Source organism: Pseudopipra pipra, chromosome 16 (assembly GCF_036250125.1).
Source record: "Pseudopipra pipra isolate bDixPip1 chromosome 16, bDixPip1.hap1, whole genome shotgun sequence".
Classification (NCBI taxonomy): Eukaryota; Metazoa; Chordata; class Aves; order Passeriformes; family Pipridae; genus Pseudopipra; species Pseudopipra pipra.
This window is the reverse complement of record NC_087564.1, coordinates 15081662-15106919: the sequence shown is the minus strand read 5'-3', so window position 1 is coordinate 15106919 and position 25258 is coordinate 15081662. Positions and strand designations below refer to the sequence as shown.

The 25258-nt window shown below is 49.0% G+C and overlaps 1 protein-coding gene across 2 annotated transcripts in view; it reads right to left on the bottom strand.

The window, feature by feature from the left end:
• The window catches only part of LMF1 (lipase maturation factor 1), a 157767-nt gene that overhangs the window by 98603 nt on the left and 33906 nt on the right, over positions 1 to 25258 (bottom strand). For both annotated transcript variants that reach the window (XM_064673375.1, XM_064673376.1), the window contains one exon: positions 5715 to 5863. In XM_064673375.1, coding sequence (XP_064529445.1) covers positions 5715 to 5863 — 149 coding nt within the window. The remainder of the gene's footprint in view (positions 1 to 5714; positions 5864 to 25258) is intronic.

Sequence of the window (25258 nt, the reverse complement as noted above, 5' to 3'; positions counted from 1 at the left end):
GGATTTGATGATGATTCAGGTGAACAGACCCTACACCTGCCTGGGACCCCCCGCACAGACGGGCTCTGAGATGGCCCCAGGACAGGTCCCACCTGCAGAAGGTCAGGTGAACATCCAGATCCTGCTAAAACAGCAGGGGTTGGTCCAGCACAGAAGCCAAACCAGAGTCACCACAAACACAACCACAAACCACCACAAGCAGAGGGACTGGAAACCGCTTTCCTGGAAGAGAAGTCACTGCTGTTGACTTTGTTGTTGTTTGATTTGCTGGTTTTCCCCCTTCAACTCCCCGAAAAGACCCTTTGAGAAGCCACCAGGACCGCACCAGCATCTGGGTGACTTTGAAGGCAGCGCTGCAAGGAGTGGGTGAAAGGGATTTTGAAAAGTCCTTGGCATTAGCGGCTCCTGCCTTTTACAGCCACCGAAGGAACAACAAGTCTTCCTGCCAAGGGCCATTACCAGACAAATGGAGAGAGATCAGAGGCACAAAGGAGGTTGCTAAGGAGTCAAGTGTGGGATCCCTGCAGAGAGGAGGAGGGCTGCAGCTGGGACGGCAAAGGTCAGAACATTGCAGACATCATTTTCCAAAAATTCCCATGAAGCCCCGGCGCGGGAGCCGGGAGCCGGGCCCCGCCGCGCTGCCCATGAATAATGAGAAAGCCAGGGAAGAAAGCTCCCTTTCTTCCCTCCTACCCACGCTAATGTAATAAAACAAATTAGAATAATTATTCTCAATTTCAGAGCCATAATGCCCAGGATCAGGGCACGCTTGTCACCGAGATGACAACTACATCCGTTGGATTCTTCTTCTCCTCCTCCTTTTACATTTAGGGATGGCCTTAAATTCCCACTTTTATTTCATTACATCTAATGCGATTTTACTCCAGGCATCCAGATTCTGTTTGCTTCAAAGTCTTGGGTATTTTTGCCAGAAAGTTCATCTCCCTTATTAGCTAATCACATCCCCACCCTTTCCAGTAACCTTTCAAATGCCACCCACGTTATGACACTTTTAACAGGATCCAAGCGAAAACAAAACAAGAAACACGAAGAGTTTAACACGAACCACAAGTTTCTAAAAGGATTTGCTGCAGTTGGTTAAATGAAGTGTTGTTTTTTTCTTTTTATGGTAAAGAAAATTCAAAGTCACTTCAGAACGTATCAAATATCAAGTGATATACAAATAATCTGGAAATAATTGATCCTTTCTCTGTGAAAACACATCTCTGGGAAAGATGGGCAACATTTACCAGAAAAATTTTTTGACAATTTAAGGGGAAAAATGATTGCTTATTATTATTATTATTTCCCAAGACTATCATTTTAAATGATCTTTTTTCCTCCTGTAAAAGGGGAAAATATCTTTTGTGCAGACTTGAAACGCCAGAGGATTTAAATCATCTTTAAGTCTCTGCCTGCCAAAAACTGCTCCAAACTCCTCTGTTCTGCAGCGGCTTCTGAGGATGTACTTGAACAGCTCAGAGAGGCTGAGCCTGGATTTGGGAAGGGGGGGTCAGTCTGGAGTCACTGTCAGAAAGGGAAATCCGGGAAGTGGGAGAGAAAAAAATAAAGAGAAATTTTGTTTACAGGAAGCAAAGCAAGGGGAGGGAGCGCCAAGTCACAAATCCCGGCTGGAAAAGATGCACTTGGGTTTCCCTAAATTCCCCCTGTGCTCCTCAGGACCTTGTGTGTGACACACCCTGGGTAAGGAGGGATTGATCCTGGAAAGGGCTTTCCAGGATAAAGGGGAGAAGAAAACCCCTTCTCCAAGGGATCCCATCCCAGCTCCCGGGGTTCCACTGGCCTGGCGAGCCGGGAGCTGCCCTGGAACAGTTTAAGGGCATCACACAAGGAAGGTGTCCAGGACACTGCACAGAGCAGATGAGTACATAAAAACACATTTATATTCTAAATATTGATATTATATATTATTGCATAACACACACATTAAAGGGTCTAATTCCTGGGGCAAACTTGAGGCTCGGGCTCGTGGCCCCGGCCGGGAGCGGAGCTCGTGGGGCACAGACCCATCTGGACACAGACCCCGGAGTCCTCCCAACCCCGACACCTGCAGCAGCCAGGGGGAGATTGGCAGCTCTAAATCTGAATTTCCTTGCTTTGGGCACTTTTAAATTAAAGTGGTAATGTGCTTTAAATCCCGTTTCCCTGTTTTTTCACTCCGCTCTTCAATCCCTTCCTCCAGAAACTAATCAAGATGTCTCAGACTCACTCACAGCCTCTGCTCCAGCCACTTTCCCTGGTAACTTATTCCATATGGCTGTGATCCTTTGCAGGACAGCTCCACCTTAATTCTCTATTTACTCCCCGTTTCCCAAGTGCTGTTACACCCCCAGTGCTCAAACCTCCCCCACCTCCTCCTTCCATCCCAGTGATAATTCTTCTCTATTACCCAGAGAAGCTGTGGCTGCCCCATCCCTGGAAATTCAAGGTCAGGTTGGATGGGCTTGGAGCAACCTGGTCTAATGGAAGGTGTCCCTGCCCATGGGGGGGAAACTGGCTGAGTTTTCAGATCTGTTCCAACCCAAACCATTCCATGATTCTGTGATTTGTACAGAACATCACATCACCAAGCGGGAAAACGTTACCTACAAGTCCTTTGGGTAGTGAGTGGACACATCCCAGCAGTGCTGCTGCAAAGGAAAATGCTGACTGGAAACCCTTGGGGAACAACCACATCTCAGGACTGAGCTCAATGCAGCCTCAGCTCCCACCCCACAGGTCAGATGGGGAATGTTGATCAAAAACCACCTCATCACCACCAAGGAAAGGGCCCTACTGGCAGCAGGGCTGCTCCTCTTGGCAAGTCACCATAGTTTGGGTGATATCCTTGGATAAGACAGAATCACAGAACCAAGGCTGGAAGACCTTCAAGATCATCTACTCCAACAGTCACCTCAGCACCATCACGATCACTCCTAAAACCACATCCCCAGGTGCCACATCCAGGCACCTCCTGGACACTTCCAGACATGGTGACTCCACCTCCTCCCTGGGCAACTTATTCCAATGCCTGACCGTTCTGCCAGTGAAGAGTTTTTTCCTAATCTCTGATCTGAACCTCCTTGGTGTAACTTGAGGCCGTTTCCTCTCACCCTTTCACTTGGAGGGGTGGTACAAGTCTGGGCACACACCTTTGCTCCCCCACCCCGTGATTCTGGCGGGGACACAAACCAACGTTTTGCACCTTCCAAAATTCCAAGGAACCCAAGTGACAGAGATTACCACGGGCAGAAGGAAGGAGGCATCAAGGCACTGAGCTCTTCTGAGCAAATCAGGCAAATCAGCCCCACAAATGTCTGTTTGCATCACTTATTTCCCAACAAGCACAAAGAGCCGCTGTTCTGTTGCCTCTGCGTGTTCCCAGGAAGCATCATCCAGCTTTACATCCCGCGCTAATGGCTCGTTAGGAACATCAAACATATAGATTGAAGCACGTAATTACGCCTCTTAAAAAGTCAGCAATATTTGAGCTCAGCCCAGCACTCGCTGCCAATCAAACCCCGGCAGCAGCACCAGCCCCTGCACTCCTCAGCTCCCGCCACACACAGCCGGGATTATTCCACTTCCCATTGCTCCACCTCCCCTGAGCAAGCCCAGCCAGCCCCAGGGAAGACATGGACAATGAAGCAAGATCTGGACATGATTTTTTGGGGGAAGATTAGCCAGGGAACAGCAAAACTCCCTTATCACAGAATGGTTTGGGTCAGAAGAGACCTTAAAGATCATCTTGTTCCAACCCTTCCTCCAACACCTTCCACTAGAGTAGGTTTGCTCAATGCAAAGTCTCTGGTTGCTAGAGCTCCATATGGGAAAAGAGCCCAAATAGGATACACTGAGTGGAGAAAAAAAAAAAAGACTGACAAGTGAAATCAGCCCCATGGTACAGGAACCAACCACAGAAAACAGGAGAACGTGGAGTCTTCACTGGAAGCCACCACATTACAGAAGAGAGACCTCCTTGCCCACCTGAGGTGTATTTCAAACATGGCACTGCTCACCCAACACCCAGCACAAGGTGAGAAAACACAGCTGAGCCGAGGGAATGCCATTTGCTTGGAGGATTTTCCAAGGAAAGCCTTTCCCCAACCACCCAGAAGAGTCCTCAGAGAACTGCCCGGAAAAGCCGAACGTCCTTTCTGCGTAAAATACAATCCCTGCCAATCCCACCCCTGGGAAAAGGTGCCTCCAGAACACACTTGTGCACAAGCTTCAGCTCCTGCCCAGATTAGGAGGAAACCAAAGATGCCCTGGGAGCAGGAGCACCAGCTTTCCATGAGGATCCTTCGCTGTCACGCGTTAAACTCCCTTCCCGCTGCCTGCGAGCGTCGTTACCCCGGCCCCGGAGGAGGAGGACATGTGTTTGGGCCCCAAAACATTAAAGATCCCATCAATCACCCATTTCCACTGCCTTGTGTAGATCCCCATTTAATGACCTTTCCATGCTTTCTGTTCCTGCGCCTGTTCCTGATGTATCAGTATCCCAGACACTCTGGGATGTGACAGGAGCCGACTCCTCTGCAAAGGCTCTCCTGACAATAATGGGAGAGTTATTACTCTCCAGCTAAAGAGAAGCAGCACAGAGATAACAGCAACAAAGATGTTTGGGGAGCATGGTTTTCCTTTGTATCCAGCCTGTCCCATAATTCAGAATATATATCACAGATTAGCAGGAGCAAAGCTCAGTCAGACTCCAAATTTAGAAGGAAAGCAGGGGGGGAAACTTGGTGATCATTTAATTTTTTAAGGAAATTAGCTGGGTTTCCCTACACTTGGTGTCATAGACAATCAGTTCATTCTATAATCAGCATCACAGCTGATTATAGAATGAACAGAATCCCAGAATCATTTAGGTTGGAAAAGACCTCCAAGATCGAGTCCAGTCTTTGATCCATCACCACCTTGTCACCCACTGAGTGCCACATCCAGGCCTTTCTTGCAGCATTTAGAAGCTGAGAAGCACCAAGCCCCCAGGATCCAGCCTCCATCCACAGAGGATGAAGGGCCTATGCTGACATTTGGGAAGATTCCATTGGTGACAAATGCCCCAAAATAATACAATCAACATGAGATTCCTGAAAAAAAAACAACCAACAAAAAAACCCACCCAGCCACCCCTCCAATAGTGATGATCCTTAAAGTTTTGGGATATTTTGAAGTGTCCAAGCAGATGGAGATGTCAGGATAATGCCCCTGCCACACCTTTATTGCAACAGAGATGGGGCAGTTCCTGATGGATTCTCTTACAAGCTACTTGGGAATTTCCACTGGCACTGGGACAGTAAGGCAGCAATTGTTCTCTTTGATATGACAGAGCAGAGAGTGACATTTCAGGAAAGCACATCCAAAGGAAAAAGAATTGGGTAAAGCTGCTGCTTCCTGGGAATTACCCACTGGATTCCTCACAGTCCTATGAAAAAGCCACAATGCCCAAGGCTCCACTTCCAATCCTTTGCAAGGGCCAATCCCAGGGGCAGCACCAACACACCAACATGGATATTCTTACCCCTGTTTTATCCTTAAAATAACCACTAAGAGTGAGGGCAAGGATTCCGGGAAGCGTTTCCCTCTACACGCTCCTTCTCCACTAGGAAAAATTCCCAACCCACAGGATTCTGACGGATCAGGTCTTGTGCTGGGGTGAGACATCCCTTCTGCTGTCCCCTCAAAGAAGCAAAGCACCACACCCCACTCACCGCTCCGAGCATGATCCTGAAAATCAGCCAGCGGAAGCCCCAGATGACGATGCTGGAAGGAGGAGTGTGCTGGGGAAGGCGGGACAAGGTCCAGAGAGGGCACAGGAATATCCCCAGGAATCCTGTTTCCAGGAGCTGCGACTCCCATCCTGCGGTGCCAACATGTGAGAAAGGAAAAAAAAAAATAGTTATGGTGCTCTAAGTTATCCTCTTGCTAATTTTAAACACTGAAGAAGGAAAAAAAAACACCTTTAATGCTTTTTAGGTTTAATTTGGGGGAAATTAGGTACCAACTGTCCCAATACATCACACACAGTGGGGGTTCAGGTGTTTGAAGCTACAGAGTGAACCACATGCATTGGGTTGTGTTGTTCTTCTCCAAGTACACACTGCATAAAAATGGGTATTTTATGCAGTGTGAAGTGAGAGAAAAATGAACAACTTCTGTGAAGCAAAGAAAAATGTGATTTAAGTGCCCTGAGCAGTGCCACTGATTCCTCCAGTCACGGAGCCAACAGTTCTTCTGACTGTGCTGGATTTGGGCCGAAACGGGGCAGTTTTATCTTCAAAAGACATTGATTAAGATCTCATTAAGTCTTATTTATCACCAACATATTAAGTGCAATTGGAATTTTTTATCATGAAGAAAAATCATAATGGTAACAAGTCCAAATTGTCCACTGGGCCAGTTTTCCCCATTGTTGGATTTTACACATGGCTGGATTTAACAAAATTACCCTGGATTGAACCAGCAGAGCTGAGATCAAAGCAGAGCCTTGGGATCACACCATGAACCTGCTCCCTGTGCTATGGGATGCTTTGGAGAAGCCAGACTTTCCCTAATTCATGCAAATCTGCATTTTGCATTTTCTTGTCCCAGCCCAGAGTATAAATACTGAAATGATTGTTCTGGAAGAGGCAGAACACACAGCCCTGTTGTGACAGGTGAAGTCCAACCCCCACTACGTTTTGAATTAACAATATATTGCTGCCAAAACCAAATTACTCCAGCTCTGTCCCACCTCCAATTATTCTTATCCTCAAATATTTCTGTGTGATACAATTGTACTTTAAACCATTAAAAAAGCACCTTGGTGAGGATAATTCTTGAAAATTCAGTAACATTGTTGGAGCCATTTAAGACACTTGTTGGCCACGTTTAAGACACATTCCCACCTACATGTCTACACAAATTAAACCAGGCAGTGTCCTTGGCTCACGTGCCATGTTCCTTCCCAAGGGTTCTCCAGGCACCTTACCAGTGTGATCCACAACACCTCCCTTTGCCCAGCCCAACCAGGCAGCAAACATTCCAAACCCATCCATTCCACCCAGCTCCAGCCTGAGCCACCTGATCCCCCACCAGAAGAGTTTTCAAACCCACGATTCGATGCTGTCACACAAGCAAAACTACCTTGAATTTGCTTTAAAATATTTTCAGCAGCAGTCAGGAAAACTCGGTTTTTTTACCTTAATGCGCACAAAATCCCTTAAATAAAAATGGATTTTTTTTCCCCCTCGGATTATTATACATCACACAGCTATTAAAAACTCCCAATTCTCCCTCCATACATCCTGTGGTTTCCAGCAAACACACCCCAACTGCCTAAATTAGCGCTTCAGAGAGGAGAAGTGAAGAATATTGTACTAAAAGCAGCTGCACCAGGAAGGCACCAGCTAATTCCAAATGTGAGAGGTTGGTTGTGCCCGAAGAGCAGCTCTGGGGCCGACTGGCACCAAAAGGGTTGTCCATCTCCTTCATCCCTGCCTGCACAAGAATCCCACTGTTAGCCACGTTTTCATATGTTAATCACTGGGTTAGCCCTGCAGATCCATAGGATGGATGTTGGAGCGGGATCCAAACAGCCTCTGCATCCCTGTGCATCCCTTCCCCTCGGAGAGGGGAAGCCCTCCCGAGGACACAGCAGCGCTTCCTCCTACTTTCAAAAAGTCATTTTAATCCAAACCCCAATTCCCAGGGAGGTGTCTGTGTGTGCAGAGGGAAGAGGCACAGAAGGATCTCGTGGTCCTGCCCGACCCCATTCCCGAGGGTCAAACGGGTCATCGGAGGATGCTCCCGGCACACACGTCCCGAGCCTTCCCGGGAAGCGCTGGCTGCCCGGAGCAGGAGCCCAGCCCTGCACCTGTGCTCCTTGTTCCAAAGAGACAACTTGGAATCCTGGCACGGGCCCCACGCGGCTGCGGGACCAACGGCATAATCCGCCTGGGCCGTGCCAGGAAGGGGCCGGCTCGGCCAGCCCGGGGTAAACAGAGCTGCCAGCTGTTGGGAGCCACTGCTCCAGGCCCCGCTGCTCAGCACGGGTACAGCTAAGCCGGCACCGAGCCGGGTTTAACTCCAAGTGCAGCCAAGGACAAACCACAGTCACAGCCCCGGGTCAGGAGTCAGCCCCTAAACCTCCTCGGCTTGCGGCCGAATCCTGCCCCTCCAGCTGAAGGGTGGTGCTGCTCCCCTGACCTGCAGAGCACATCCCACCAAGGCCCTGCTAAAACCCAAGGCTAAGCACAGATAAGCTGGGAGAGGCTCTGATTTACTCCCAGCCCTTCCCGAGGGATGGAGTGTCCGCAGCTGGCAGTGGGGTCGTGCGGATCAGCTTTCCACACCCCGCACTCAGATCCTCTCCAGCCTCTATCCATCTTCCTTCCACCCCAATAAGCTCCTCATCTTGGATCTTTCCTGCTCCCAACCCACTGACAAAGCTCTCACCGCTCTCCCCTTCCCAGTTAGCACGGACTCATCCTGACCACAGCCTGTCATTCCCAGAAAATCATTAAGGCTGGAAAAGATCTCTAAGGTCACCGAGTCCATTCCTCTTTCAGGCCTCATGTTGAGCAAACAAAGAGCTTGAGCTGGGTACTACTCCCTCAGCAATGGAAGTGCCTGTGATGGTGGGATTACCTGAGATGCCCCACATGACACAGCTTCTACTACAATTACAGCTAAATCAGGAGGATTCCCAAGGATGTGAACATGTTCAACATCAGAAGTGCATCCACAGTTCCAGGTACAAGGGGGGAGCTCTGCTCCATCTCACATTGGGGCTTGATTGTAAATTGATATCAGAATCAGGATTACAAGATCCATCACCAGGAACCTCCCGTTTGCAGCCGCTGACTCACCAACAGTTGTTCACATCTGCCCTCATGAGCCTCAGACTCCAAATCCCTCACCATCTCAGACAGCTCCCAGGCCACAATTGTGTCTCTGCTGAAGTTTGAGTGTTGCCACCACTGCAGGGGTTCACAAAGCCCAAAACACACTGTGACACCTCCAAGGAATCAATCAGGTCACCACACTCAGGCAGGGAAGGGCTGAAGAACAAGTGGCTCTTTGCTGACCCACACATCTGATTATTAACAGTGTTTTTCTCCCTGATCTTACCCTTCTCTTACTATCAAGTGGGCAGCACTGATGAAGGTGATGAAGTGGAAGGTGTCCCTGCCCATGGCACGGGGTTGAAACAAGATGAGATTTGAGGTCCCTTCCAACTCAAACCATTCCAGGATTCCACAATGAGGTGGATTTCCTGATGTGGCAGTGCCAGGGAAAGGAGCACAACACAACCACATCCTCCATCGCCACCAAACACACCAGGAACCATGGACCAAACCCTCCTCCAAGCTGCAGCAATTCCCACCCTTGGCATTTTCCAGGACTGCACTAGCACAGCAAAAACATGGACATGCAGGAAGTCATCTCCACGACCTGGGGGGACTCAGAGGGGAAATGGTGATAGAATCATGGAATCACAGACTGGGTTGGGTTGGAAGGGACCTTAAAGCTCATCCCATTCCACCCCCTGCCATGGGCAGGGACACCTTCCACTATTCCCAGGTTGCTCCAAGCCCTGTCCAACCTGGCCTTGGACACTCCCAGGGATCCAGGGGCAGCCGTATCTGGACAGCCTCACTTTGGGGGTGGGAGAGGGGAGGGCAGGCCTTGGCCATTGGGAACTTCAGGAGCATCCATGTGGCAGCCATGGAGCAGCACAAAACCCAACAAACCAGTGACAATCTGGGAACCAAAGCCCCGGTACCAGAGCAAAGATCTCCTGCGTGGAGTGAAGCCGCTTCATCCCCTACAGCAACACTGCCCAGCCCTGGAATTTTTGGGGTGAAACCCATGGGATAAACGGCAGCAAACCTCTCTCCAAAGGGCACTTCCCATCCTCGAGGCACCAACCAACACACCCTCATTTCCTGGGCTCCATCCTGGGGCTCCCACTGATCCTGCTGGGAACGAAAGGGTCACGTTGTTGACCCACCTGCTCCTGTTTTCTTCACTTGGATCTCGTCAAATTTCAGCAGCTGCAGAGCGGCACAAAGCGCCCCATTGTTATCCCAGCGCAGCCGGAGAGGGAGCCACGGGTTGGGCTTTTTTGGGGGAAAAAAAAATTAAAAAAAAAAAAAAAAAAGATGGAAATAAAATAAACTGCCAATGGCGGTTGCACTTGCCCCACACGCGTTGGGAATGTTTGGGAATGTTCGGGACATGCTCCGAACCTGATGCGGCCAAATCCGTGGCTTTGGCATTTTCTGGAGGTCTCTGCCGGGGCAGGGGAGGAGGAGGAAAACAAGGAGGATGTGCCAGAGGGAAGGAAGGAAGGAAAAACAACGCAGGAAAAAGGCTTTCCCATGTTCCTTTTAGGGGTTTTCGAATGTTTTTCTTCTTTAAAATGATATAATCCCTCACGAAGGGCAGGGTTTGTTACAGTAAGTGATCTCTGGAGTCCAAACCCACGTGCTGCTGGACAGAGGAGCTGCAGGAGCTGGGACCACACAGCCCCACCACATCCTTCAGCAGAGACTCCACGCCTTGGAAGGGCTGATGTGCTGCAGGAACCTTCACTGGGGCTGAACATGTTAAAACAAGTTTTAAAAAATTGGCATGAATGGCCTCCAAAAAAAGTCCAAGGCAGCCCCATAATGGCTCCCTATAGAGGGTATTATTTCTAATGGAGCACAGATTAAACAGGATTATATTGTTATATCATAATTTTCATCTTTATGACTTCCCATCAAATAAATTTCCCATCAGAACAGCCAAGTTATCACATGTCCATGGCTACAGAGGGGAGTCAGCTCAGCTCCTTCCTCCCAGTCTCCACATCCCAGTTTGCTGTTGACAGGGACAAACAGGGACAGAAGCAATGAGGCAGAGAAGGGCTGAAAGCCTCCAGAAGAAGACAAAAAATGGGTCCAAAGTTTCCTACTTTCAATTAATCTATTTTTCTGACTAAAAAAAATTCACCTGGCCAAAAATCAACCCTTGTATCTGGCTGTGGTAAGAAAAGCTCACAGAAGTTTATATTTATTAATTCCCCTTCCTAAAATAGGGGATAAGGTGAGGCAGCAAGTTGTTTCTGTCTGAATATAAATATCTACAAGTCAAACTTCCAGAGAGCACATTTGCATGGCACACACAAAAGCTTCTCCAGCATGGATACATGGATTTTCCAGCTCCCAGCAGCGGGCAGTGCAGCTGTCTCCCTATGGATATTGTGTGTCAGACACCCTGGCAGCCAAGGAGAGGGAGACATCCAATACAGAGTGACTTACCCTGGAATTAGACCTGCTCCCGAGCCTCTCCTCCCTCCTGCCTGAAAACCAGCATTGCAGCCCTGGGGTGAAAACACCTGGTGAAAACAGTCTGGGTTCTGCTGATGAGCATGGGATGGTTTGATCCATGGCTGGAGCTGGGTCAGGAAGGGTCAGACTGAATTTCAGGGAAAGGTTCTTCCCCCAGAGGCTGGTTGGGCACTGACCAGGCTCCCCAGGGCAGTGGGCACAGCCCCAAGGCTGACAGAGCTCCAGGAGGGTTTGGATGATCCTCTGGGGCACAGGGAGTGACTCTTGGGGATGGTTCTGTGCTGGGCTGAGGGTTGGACTGGATGGTCCTTGAGGGTCCCTCCCAACTCAGGATATTCTGTGACTCTGCAAATACTCATTCACCCCCCTCACCCTCCTTCCCCTGCCCTCCATCCTCATCTCTCACCCACAGAAACGCAGATCAAATCAGAAAAAAACCCAAACAGAACAGTTCTATCAATACAGAGACACAGCAACATAGACAGAAGCAACACTTCTTTTCAAAATTACATATTGCCTCCAAAGAGAATAGTCAGGTCAGACTTAAGTCTTCAAGGAAGACAATCAGAAAAGATAAATCTCAACTAGGAAGGATAAGTCTCACAAGAACCCACCCCTCAACTCACGGAAAATAAATGTTCCTGCTTCTTCCTTTTTTTTTTTTTTTAAACACAAAATAACACTGCAAATCATCACAATTTGGTATTGAAAATCATCACAACTCATCAGTCCCGGCAACAACTTCCTCCAAGGAAAGCAAACTCCTGACTGTGCTAAAAGAGCTGCATTGCTTCAAAGTTCTTTGCTAACACAAGTTAAAAATCACAGAAAAAACCAGAAAATTCTGCTCCAGGTAACCACAAACACCTTTTTTTATCTCCAGTGTGAAATGCTGGTCACACTAAAACCCAGGGCAAAGTTACCACCACTTCCAGCTGGGTTTGGCTCTCACCTGTCCCAGTTACCCCCCCTGTTAATAATGTCCAAGAGTAGTTCTGAATCTCCTCCATCCACAGGCAGAGCACGTGGGCAAGACAAGGCTGAAATATTTTAAGTCTTTCAATGAGGTGGAAAGCAAAGCCCAGAGACTGGCACTGCACACCAAAGCTCCCTTTCCAATGGGTATAACGCAGAAAGTTGCAACTTTAAGACTTAAAAATACTTCAGAACCACAAGAATGCTTCATTTTGAAGCATTCAAGCAAAAAAATCTCCCCAAATTCTGAGATGCTGGTCTGAGAAGTGGAGCTGAGCTGGGAGAGAGAGAAAGGAGATGAAAAAAGGAAGAAATCATCCACCACAGCTCTGAGGGAAAGACAAGGAGGAAAGGCTGTGATTTATGGCCTCTCAGCTCGTGGTGCCTTTCCCTTGCAGACCCCAGAACAAAGGGATGTGTCTCACAAGCCGTCAGCCCTGCAGGGCCTGGAGCCTTTTCAGAGCTCTGAGAGCCAAAACTCAGAGGCTGAGGGACAGAATTCCCTTTGGCTCCGTGTCCTGGGCAAGAGCTGATAACCCCAGTCCTCCCCTGCCAGCCCAGGACACTCTGCTGCCCCAAAAACCACCAAACCCAAGGTGTGACCCAGCTTCCCACAGCCCAACCCTGCCAAACCCCTCTCCCCCAAACACCACGACCAACAAACACTCCCCAGTTCTCCTCCTCAGCCTTGGGATACTTCACGTTTTCGCAGCCAACAGAAAAGTTCTCCGTGTTGTTGGAAGATTTGGGAAAATGTTATCCATAACTTTTGTTCTTTAAAGTATAAACTACCCAGAATTAAAAAAAAAAAAAAAAAAAAAATTTAGCATGAAAAACTTTTAAAAGCTTCCAAGTGCTCTCCAGGGTAGTCATTAGAAACTACTTAGGTAACAGGAGGGTGATAACAGTGAGTTAATGCAGCGTTAAATTAGCCCTCCTTCCATGCAGAACTCTAAGTGACAGAGGAATCAGTTGGGAGGATTTTTATTTTATTTTTTAAATAATGAAGTTAATGGATTTCCTGTTTTTAGCTCTGTGGGCGGCTGTCATTTTGAGGGATCTGTACATACTGTATTTAATTACTCTGTCTTAAAGGAATGAAAATAAGTTCATCCCTCTTCCTCTGAACTCAGGGGCACCAGCACCTCTCCAGTTTGGCCATCAAGGTGGGGAGAACCCACAGTGCTGCTGGTCAGGGAGGGTGGGATGGCTCTGGAGATGGGTGACACAGCAGCTCATCCTCTGCACTCCTGTTGACCAAAGAGGTTGTGGAGTCCCCATCCCTGGAAGTGTCCAAGGCCAGGCTGAACAGGGCTTGGAGCAACCTGGGCCAGTGGAAGGTGTCCCTGCCCATGGCAGAGGGTGGGACTGGATGAGCTTTAAGGACCCTTCCAACCCAAACCATTCCAGGATTCCCAATGCCTGAAGTCACCCCTTAAAATCCTCACAGGCCACAAGACTGGTGCTTCACATCCCAGTGAGCTGAGGGGAACAAGCCCCAGGAATGTTCCCAGCTCAGAGAGGGCAGTGGCTTCCCAGGGTTGCCCCTAACAGATCATGAGGAGCAGGGTCAGTGATGTCCATCAGTGAATTTGGACACAGATGAGCAGGGCTGAGGCTGATCACAGAATCCCAGGATCACTGAGGTTGGAAAAGCCCTCCCAGACCATCAGTTCCACCCTGTGTCCCATATCCCCACCTTGTCCCCCAGCCCAGAGCACTCAGTGCCACAGCCAGGCCTTCCTTGGGCACCTCCAGGGGTGGGGACTCCAAACCTCCCTGGGCAGCCCCTGCCAAGGCCTGACCACCCTTTCCATGGAGAAATTCCTCCTGATGTCCAACCTGAACAAAGTTGCCTGAACATCCTGCAATGGTCCCCGGCCCACATGTCACACAGAGACCTTTGCCCACGGGATGGGACTGGCTGTGAGATGTCAGAGCTGGCACAGAATGAAATGAAAGGCCAAGGGATGCCACCACAGCCAGGAGATCTGAGTCCTTCAGTGCTGGGGCTACACATCACCTCAGGGCACGGCATCGCCTTCCCACTCAATCCACAGCAATTCCCACCTTTTCAAGCAACCTGCTGAACACATTCCATCTGCTCCTTCTGGCCAGGCCCCCTGCAGCCCCGTGCCATGTGCCTGAGGAGCTAAACTGCTAAGAACAGGTGCCTGTTGGGTGTTAAATCTTTCTTCAGGCTGCTCTGGCAGCTTAAGAAACCCTCAGCAGCTGTTCCCATGGTTCTCCCAAAGCTCCCCCAGCCCGCTCCCCTCACCACCTCCCAGCCATCCCTCCCCACTTGTGCACTTCAGGCAAGAGCAAATTAAAACCAACACCATGAAGGCACCTGGTGAGCTGCTGTGCCAGCAGACAGCGAGAGCAAACCTCCAAATAAAAAGCACATTAGACAAGTTTTTCCTGCTGTGTCCCGTGGGATTCCCACTGCCCTGGAGAGATGGAACTTCAGCCTCGTGCCAGCACACGTTTCAACACCAGTGTTTGCAGGAGATGGCAAACAGAGCAGGGGAGGGTTCCTTCAGGTTTCACCCAGGTTTGAACTGAATCTCTCCTTTAATATTTTCTCTGAATCCCTATTTATTTTTTCCTGGGTATGGTGCTTTTCAAGTACAGCTCGTATATGGAACAAGGAAAAAAAATATGCTGGATAATTTATTAACCTCGAGGCAGAAATCCCCATCCAACACCCCAACAGGCACAGGATCACAGGAGCAACTCCAACAGGTAGTCTCAAGGGTGATATGAGAGAATTACAGAATCATGGAATTGTTAAGGTTGGAAAAGATCTCTTGGGTCATCAAGTCCAGCACCACCACCATGCTCACCACTAAACCCTGAACTCAGGTGCCCCATCCATGTGTTTTTTGAACACTTCCAGGGATGGTGACTCCACCACTGCTCTGGGCAGCCTCTGCCAGGACTCCACAACCCTTTCCATGGAGAAATTTTTCCTAAAGTCTAACAAAAGACCATGAACAGATTATGGCCACCTTTTAGGTGGGACATGAAAGGCTGTCCCAGTGCAGGAGAAGAAATGCAGGTCCTGGTAGTGAAAGGATGTCCCAGAGAAGGACAGCACAACTTAATAGTTGTGCTTACAGAGGGAACAGGGCACTGTGATTTCTGGTGGGCTGAACTTACCAGTGCAGGAGGAATTTCTCCCTGGAAAGGGTGGTCAGGCCTTGGAAGGGGCTGCCCAGGGAGGTTTGGAGTCCCCATCCCTGGAGGTGCCCAAGGAAGGACTGGATGTGGCACTGAGTGCTCTGGGCTGGGGGACAAGATGGGGATGGGGCACAGGGTGGAATTGATGGTCTTGGAGGTCTTTTCCAACCTCAATGATTCTGGAATTCCATCTTTTACACTAAAAACCTTAAAAAACTCAATAAACCCTCAACCAGCCAAGCAAAAAAAAAGGCAGATACCATTAACGCAAGACAAAACCACTACATCACCTATAATTTGATTTTTCTGATTCTAGGAGGGGATTTGCTCTGTCCAGAGCGACAATTTTTTTCCAGTGTCCCAATTTTTGGGGATTACAGTTCAAGAAGAAAATTGATATTGCCACATCCTTTAGGACATGCCTCCAACAAGACTCTCCACTCAGCTCCATCCCTCACATTGCTGTACCAAGGCCCTGGTGATCTCACTCTGCTGGGATCCAGGGCTGCTTTAATCCAGGCCCTTTTTTCAGCAGGATGAGCTCAGAAGGGACCAAAATGAGTAACAGGACCTCAACACCCACAGCTTTAACCTCCAGGAACAAAGGAAGAAAGAGAGAGCAGGAGGAAGGAAGAGCAAACAAGGATCTCGGGAAATCAAAAAGCTGCTTTCAAAGCCCATCTGATCTGAAGGAGATCTGATGGGATGGAGGAGGAAGCAGCAGCTTTTTGGCAACCACGGGGCAGATGCCAAAAAGTCAACTGCTTTAGGGGGTTGTTCTCACCCTGTACAGCACAAAGGGGTGAGCAAACAAAAACAGGCAGAAATGCTGATGGTCAGAGATCTGAGCCAAGGCTTCCAAGTCCTGAAATCTCCCTGTTCATCTAAAGACAGAGATCAGCCAGTTCAGCAATCACTTCATGGAGTAACACACAGTGCATTGAAAATTATAAATCATAGAATCCTGGAGTGGTTTGGGTTGGAAAGGAGCTTTAAGATCATCTTGTTCCACTCCCTGCCATGGGCAGGGACACCTTCCACTGGACCAGGTTGCTCCAAGCCCTGTCCAACCTGCCTTGGACACTTCCAGGGATGGGGCAGCCACAGCTTCTCTGGGCAACCTGTGCCAGGGCCTCCCCACCCTCACAGGGAACAATTTCTTCCTAATAACCCATCTAAATCTAATCGCTTTGTGTTTAAATCCCTTCCCTCCGTGCCCCTGTGAAAAGCCCCTCTCCAGCCTTCCTGTAAGGCCCCTTTAGGTACTGGAAAAATGATAAAAGAAATGAGAAATACTGCAACATAACTGGTTTTAGCAACAGTAAATGGATTTGTAAGGAAGTCTTTGGATGCTTATTAAATCTCCATGGGACCAACCTGCCTGGGGAATCTGCTGCCACACATCAAGGACAAGTTACCAAAGCAGCAAGACCAAGACCCAGAGTGTGGTGTTCTTCCCATCTCTTACTTGGGAAAAAAAAAAAAAAAAAGCCAGAAGTGTCCTTTAGACACCTTTAAAGCCACTCTGTCAAGGGGTTCCAGAGGCAGAGAGGGAAGGAGGATGCAGGACATGGAGCCCCTGAGCCACCTCCCACCAAAATCTGCAACCAGAAAAGCTCACTGCAATGCTGCAGCCCCGATGGCAAAGATTTCACATGATGACCCCTTCACCCCCTCCCCCAGGAACAGTCACAATTATTAAAAGCAGCATGTCAAACCAGAAAGTTTTATCTAGTTGGGGTTTTTTTGCCATAAGGCAGCTCCAAACATCGCCCTAATTTTGTCTTTCCTCTTCCCTCTCCCCCAGAAATCCCTCCCCATGATCAAGTTACCCATCACTCTTCACCAGGCCACAGAGAGAGGAGAGAGAAATAATTGCAAGCCTTAAGATCTCAGGTCATTTCTTTAAGCTCTTTTTCTCAGCCTGTCCTAATATTTTACTCCCTCGATGAAAAGCGGAGGCGCAAAACAACTCCCACCCCTGTCAGCCTGAGGATACAGAAACACAAATCATGACCTCCCAAACAACAGGAGTCAATACCCAATTAGAATATGCATTTAAGCATAAATTTAGACTTAGCTGATTAAAAAAAAAAAAACTAAATATAAATCAGGTCTATGTGAAGAAACAGCCAGATGTGGCGCCGATTCAGTTTTCTGCCTTTATTAAATAAATAAATTGCTTTTATTAACGTGCCATTCATAATGTTTCCTCACCACACGTGGATATTCCTCATTAAATTTGAAAATCTCAGGCACTGGCAGGAGAAGCAGAGACAGTCACCCTTATTAATCCGAGCCAGCAGCTGGAGAATTACTGTGGATTCCGTTTTTAGGAATAAGCAACTTCCAGAGTGGTAAGAAAACAGAAAGATAAAGCCCCACAAAACAGGGTTATTTATTTTGACAGCTGTGGTTTAGTTGCTTTAACTGTTTATGGCGGTTTTTAAAGCAGCTCTGAAATCTGCTCTGTGAAAATAAGGGAGACCCAGGAGTGGCAGTTTTGGTGCAAGTCTGGAGAGGAGACACAGTGGAACGACCTGTTTTGGGGCTGGGACAGGGTGGGGAACAGGTGGGACATCAGCAAAGGGTCTGGAGACCACCAGGCTGCTCAGAGAGGTTACAGATGCTCCTGGAGCCACACATTCCCCTGCTACAGAATCCCAGAATCACTGAGGTTGGAAAAGCCCTCCCAGCCCATGGATCCCCCCTGTGCCCCATCCCCACCCTGTCCCCCAGTGTCACAGCCAGGTCCTCCTGGGACACCTCCAGGGATGGGGACTCCGCCACCTCCCTGGGCAGCCCCTTCCAAGGCCTGACCACACTTTCCAGGAGGAAATTCCTCCTCATGTCCAACCAGACCCTCCCCTGGCACAGCTTGAGGTCATTCCCTCTCCTCCTGTCCCTTGTTCCCTGGGAGCAGAGCCCGACCCCCCCCAGCTCCCCCCTCCTGTCAGGGAGTTGCAGAGCCAGAAGGTCCCCCCTGAGCCTCCTTTTCTCCAGGCTGAGCCCCCCCAGCTCCCTCAGCTGCTCCTGCTGCTCCAGCCCCTTCCCTTCCCTGGACACACTCCAGTCCCTCCCACAGGCACAGCCCTGGGTGGGTGTGGGGTGGCCACGACCCCAAGGTCCTCCCAGTTTAGGTGGTGGTGGTACTGGTGCAATGGGGCATCCCAATCCCAGCTGGCTCCCACTGCTCCCACCTCCACAAGTGTCACCTGTCCCCCTCTGCCACAGCCCAGGTTTGCTCTGTTGGTTCCAAATCCACAGGGATGTTGCTTCCCCTCAGCGGAAATCAGATCAAACACAGGCTGCTGGGCATTACCATATTCTGAATATTTAACTCCTGTTTGCCCAAAGGGCACATTAAATCCCCCTTTAGAGATCCCTTATTTCCTGTGCCTCAAACAGGTCATACCCTGATGCACCTTGGGATGTTCCTGCCAAAGCTCAGGGAGGGTGATGGGAGCCCACGGGGAGCACACAGGGAGGTTGGGGCCACTGCTCCTGGCAAAGGGCACTGGGATGGGCACCACACGTGGGAGGGACAGTCCAGGCACAAAGATGAAGCCAGAAAAAGAAGGAGAGGAGAAAAACTTCCAAAAAACAACCCCAAATTTATAACTACAGAAGCAACAAGGAAACATCCAATGCTGAGTTTGTTCTAACCTGAGCACAGGGAGGATGTGGCTGCCTCATCCCTAGGAGTGTCCAAGGCCAGGCTGGACAGGGCTTGGAGCAACCTGGGACACTGGAAGGTGTCCCTGCCCATGGCAGGGGGTAGAACTGGATGAACTTTAAGGTCCCTTCCAGCCCAAACCATTCCATGATTCTATGAATTCCTCAGTAACCTTTTCTTTTTCCTTGAAATCGTTGAAACTAAAGGAAAACAGATAAATTTGTGTGTATTTTGACATCCAGTTTCTCATCAGGAAGAGCTGTATCTTAGCTCTGATATCCATCAGAATTTCTGCAGATACCCCAGGACTTCATTAAACAAAATTAACACCTCCTCCATCAAGTGTGTTGTCAGTGACACAGCCACACTTAAGTGACATTAACTGCACATCTTCCATGGGATTGATCCCTGCTAATGCTGCCTGAAGAAAAACAAGGTTCTAATTCCTGGAAGCTCTGAGCCACACTAGTTTTTGGAAAACACCAGGCACTCGTTTCAGGCTGAGAATACCAGCTGGGATAAATTACTTTTACTTCTCCTGATCTTCCCCAACCCTTGGAAAAGAACATATATTTTCTTGCTTTCTGGCTGCTTTGCAGAGTTGTTGCCCACTATTGGATAGCATTATGTGCTAAACAAACGTAAAAATAAAAAAATTATTGCTCCAAAGCCATTTTCCTGAAAGGAAACTCCCTGAGGAGCCACTCCCAGCCTCCAAGGAGGCAGAACTCAACCACAAACTGCTGCTCTGCTCTGTCCTCACCTGTCCCCTGGGCCAAATTCAGCTGGGACAGACCTGAGCCATCACACCCAACTGCCAAGAGAATCCTTTGATGGGAGGAGTATCAAGGGAGCAATCAAGAAAATCCTGGAAAGGGAATTAAAACATATCTGTGTTCCCAAAATGACAACATCCCCTTCAAAGTCACGCCCGCTCCGATCCACACTCACCCAAGGCAGAGGAACAACATCAGTGACTCTGCAAGACTAAACCCACTCCAGGGAAAGTCTCTGGTCTACCAGGATCTGCTCCAGGCCATCCCACTGCCTCAGCTTCCCAACCTCCTTTGGTGGCTTTGCCCCATAACTTGGGTACCACCACACCAGGTGCTGGCGGGACACGGACCCGCTCCCGAGGCACCAGCACATCCAGATCTTATTCCTGCCCCATCCATCACCCCAATTTCCCTTTCCAGGGAATTATACATCAATTATTTCTGTCCCAGAGCAGGGTCTAGGCAATCCTTGCTGCATCTACAGAGCTGGGGAGAGCGATGGAGGAATCCTGAGGCTCCCGACATGGCTACGTCAGGAAGCAACAACTAATATTTTAAGCCTCATAATTCCATTTTTGTTCATGTCTACATCCCATAGTCAGGAAGAAAACACAGCAATAAAAAGACAATCCTAAATCCTGTATTTCCTCTCCTCTAGCCAGGAGATCATTAAAAAAACCCCAAAACACAGTAACAACAATAACAAAGGAGAAACTCCACACACACTCACGGGACTCAATCTTTCATTCTAAATTATCCAAGAGTTTCCTTGGTAAGACTATTTTTTTTGTTTGTTTCCAGGAATGCATTTTAAAATCATTATCCCTTTCCCTGCTTCCTCAAGCTCTTAACTAACATTTACCACCTACTGCTTGTGCTACAAAATTCAAACCGATTGTAAATTAATTCTTGGAGAAGCTCAGAGCAGGAATTCTGCTGTTTGTCACCACGGATGTTCTGTATGGATTTCTAAGGATGTGGCAGCACGAAGGTTGCTCACCCAAACTTTGTCAGGAAGAGAAGGCCGGGTGACCAAGGCTTGGCCATGCTGCCAGGCTGGTGGGGTGGGCACAGCCCATGACTTTGGTGTCAAACCCAGCTGAGCTGAGCTCTGCACACTCAGTTGATCAGCCAAGATGCCCTGATGCTCCTGCAGCCTCTGGCACACTCCTGATTCAGAAGTAACTCACTTGTCCCTCCAGATCCTCCACAGAAGCACAGAATCCTGGAACGGTTTGGATGGGAAAGGACTTTAAAGCCCATCCAGTTCCACCTGGATGATACACCTTCCACCAGCCCAGGTTGCTTCAAGCCCCGTCCAACCTGGCCTTGGACACTTCCAGGGATCCAGGGGCAGCCACAGCTTCCCTGGGCAACCTGTGCCAGGGCCTCCCCACCCTCAGAGCCAAGGCTTTCCTGGCTTTCTGAAGAAAGGCATGAGGTTGGACACCCAGACCACATCTCCCTACGGCAACTCCCAGCAATCCCCATCTCCAGCCCCGCTGCAAACGCTGTGGAGCCTTCCTGGTAAAGCAAGGAGGGGAGAAGCAAAGCAGCATGTTTTCCCACAAATATTACCATTCCCTGAGTTCTGCTGCCAGTTGGAAGGATTCAGCAGTTTAATGATAACATAACACAGCACAGAGCAAGATTTTCCTCTGCTCCTCGCCGCCGGCAACCTGGGTGGTGGCTTTCCCATGCGTGTGACATCAAATTCACTTGCAGGCACGTTCCCTACCATATAATTAAGAATTTTTGCTTCTAATTTGAAGAAGTGGCTTTTTATGTTTTTATATAAACCGCTGAAATCAACCACATTTAACAAAAAAAAAAACAACAATCACCCAGGATAGTGACAACTGATATTAAACAGCTCCTCACATGTGTCCCGGCACCACAAGACTCGAACACCCGCTGTAAGAAATCCAAATGACTTCAGTGCATAAAATGAACCAGATGAATTAATCATGGGGCTTTTCTGTCCTCACTCTACAGTGTTATTAACTCAGGCTGAAAATCATGGAATGGTTGGGGTTGGAAGGAATCTCAAAGATCGTGTATGTGCCCCAGAACAGAGATGCAGTGTGTTCGTTAAGCGTTCAGCAATGTGCAGCCAACCTGGAAATGCAAGATAGCAGGTACAGCTCAGGGGTTTTCCATACAAATAGTTATCAGTACCCCAAAGCAGGGGAAAACATCCTGCCACTGCTTTAATCCCGGAATTTCAAGTGGATGGCAACACCTCCGAAGCAGTTGCTCGAAGAATGAATTCATTTTATCGACAGAAATCACCGCCCGGGCTTTGATGTGAACTTTCAATCATTAATGGGAAACTTGTCAGTGGAGTGAGGGCTGGAATTCCATAACTGGAACCATGTGGGAAGGCAGCTCGAACACCAGCACCGCTTACCCTGGTGATTTATCAAACACCTGAGGCCACGTGTGCTCACACCAATAATGCCCTGGGTGGAAGAGGGAAAAAAATGTCCTGCTGAAAAATCATCTGGAATGCGGGGAAGGGAACCCAGAGCAAGGCTAAAAGAGCTGTTACTTGTTAAAATCATTACAAACCAGCCAGTTTCTACATGGTAACATAGTAAATTTCAAACCAGAAAATACTCTAACACAATCACAGAATGGTTTGGGTTGGAAGGGACATTAAAGATGATCCAGTTCCAAACAGGGTGTTGCTCAGACAGTCTAGAAAGCCATTTAAAAGAGATCAACACTTTTTGGTGTGACACAGTGTCCCACTCTTAGTGACAACATGGCAGGGTAGAGTACAGAATCTACGATAAAACATCTTTTGAAGTATCTGGAAATGCAGAAATAAAGAGAACTGAGCACAGCAAAGCTCTGGACTGAAAGGAGGGAAAACTGCTGCATTTCAAAACAGGAGCCCAGATCCTTCTCCAACTGATACATCTGCAGAGAGGGGACTTTTCAGCAATTATCTGGAATTTCTGGAGGTGATGTTGGTCTGGGAGTTATTGCCATTGCAGGGGGTTCCCCAGAGGGTGACATGTGTGACAAATCCACACAGACACCTCCAGCTCCCACTAGCCTGAGATGCCCCCGAGCAAGGCAGTGGGATCAGCAGCCTGAGAGAATTTTTGACAATCCCATGAACCTTCTACTTCACAATTCTCTACATATATATATATACATATATATAGTATTTAGCCTCCTACGTGTGCACAGCCAAAACTGACCACATTCCTCACAGAATCATCACTGAGGTTTGGAAAAGCCCTCCCAGCCCTTGGATCCTCCCTGTGCCCCATCCCCACCTTGTCCCCCAGCCCAGAGCACTGAGTGCCACAGCCAGGGACACTTCCAGGGCTGGGGACTCCAAACCTCCCTGGGCAGCCCCTGCCAATGCCTGACCACCCTTTCCACGGAGAAATTCCTCCTCCTGTCCAACCTGAACCTCCTCTGGCACAACTTGAGGCCATTGCCTCTCCTCCTGTCCCTTGTTCCCTGACAGCAGAGCCCGACCCCCCCCAGCTCCCCCCTCCTGTCAGGGAGTTGCAGAGCCAGAAGGTCCCCCCTGAGCCTCCTTTTCTCCAGGCTGAGCCCCCCCAGCTCCCTCAGCTGCTCCAGCCCCTTCCCCAGCTCCCTTCCCTTCCCTGGACATGCTCCAGCCCCTCCAAGTCTGTCCTGCAGTCCAGGCTCAGAACTGGACACAGGACTGAGGTGCCTCAGCAGTGCCCAGGACACACAACCCAAGCAAGAACAGAAGGTGCTGGTGACCCAGGATTTAAAAATGAAATCAAACACAAAGCTATTCACATGCAGGACCATTTTCCAAGGAGAAAGCGGTGACCCTTGAAGAGTGGCACGTGCCAGGAGTTTTTAAATTTCATTTTACTTTAAACTCACAAAGGAGAAGTTCAAAATGCTGTTTGTACCCGTAAGTCAGAGTTAAAAGGTATTTGATAAAAACCTACACCGATTTCTCCTGGTCATAAATCCAAAAGGTAAGATTGTGCAACATCAGTACTTCATATTTAATAATAACAAACAGATGGGAAAATATTATAATAAATCATTCTAACTGCCCAAGCTGTGTGCCAGAAACTCTTGGCCAAATTCCCCTGCTTAACTGTCTCTGTACCATTTTCAGACCTCCAAGCTTTCCATATTCCTGGAGGTGGGAATATCAGCAGAGTGACTTTCTCTTAAAATAAAGAAATGAAGAGATGAAATCACCACCTAAGCTGCCACAACAGGGCTGCCACAACACTGCAGAAGGTGCACAATGATGAGTTGTGCTTTGCCATCAGAGCTGCATTTCCTGGAGTTCAATTTAAAGGGTACATTCTGAAGCACTACATCATGGCTCTAAGGTGTTCTCATCCTTCTGGCCACTGCCTGTTTGAAAAGCTCAATAAACCAGAAAAATATCATTAAGAATATAAAGAAGTCATGTAAGTGAGAGTGTAATACATTTATATTACATATGGCAATACAGAGGACAAAAGTGGTATTTTAAAGCTTAGCAAAGGGCAGAAGAGATGGGAAGAGCCACAGTTCTGTGTTATCCCCTCAGACACCTCCCTGGCATCTCCCTTCCCCGTCCCTGGGGGGATTTTTCCCTGTCTCCAAGCTCTGTGCTGTGTTTTCCTCTGGCTGAGATACCCAGCACAGCTGGGCAGATCCAACTGCACTGACACCATTCCAGATTTAACCCGGAATTTGGCTGTTGTGTTTCCCAACCTGTGTTTAACTAAACAGAAGATCCTGGCAGCCTCTGCCCCGGTGACAGTTGGTGGAGACAAGTGGCTGTGCCACAGCTCCATCCCCAACGGCCTCCTCGGGCAGCTGGGAGGCCCAGCAGAGCCCCCACCAGGGCTCTCCATCCCAAAATAACAACAAAATGACCTCAGCAACCCAAAACCAGGGACAAGAACCATTTCCCCATCCATTTCTACCCCTCATCCCTCACCCTTCCCCCTGAGGATCCTTCCTGAGGTCTCCTCCCTACCCTGCTCCCAGATTGCTCATGGCTTCTTTGTCCTCTCCCTTGCTATTTTTTGGGGGATCATCTCTGTTCCCTCCTTTCACAGAAGCACCACCCTATTTTCTGGCAAGCTGTAGGAGGACTTTTTTCCCCCTGGGGAGCTGCAGGAGGACTTTTTCCCCCTGGGGAGCTGCAGGAGGACTTTTTCCCCCTGGGGAGCTGCAGGAGGACTTTTTCCCCCTGGGGAGCTGCAGGAGGACTTTTCCCCCCTGGGGAGCTGCAGGAGGACTTTTCCCCCCTGGGGAGCTGCAGGAGGACTTTTTCCCCCTGGGAGCACTGCCCGGTTCCCAGGCAGGTCTCTGTC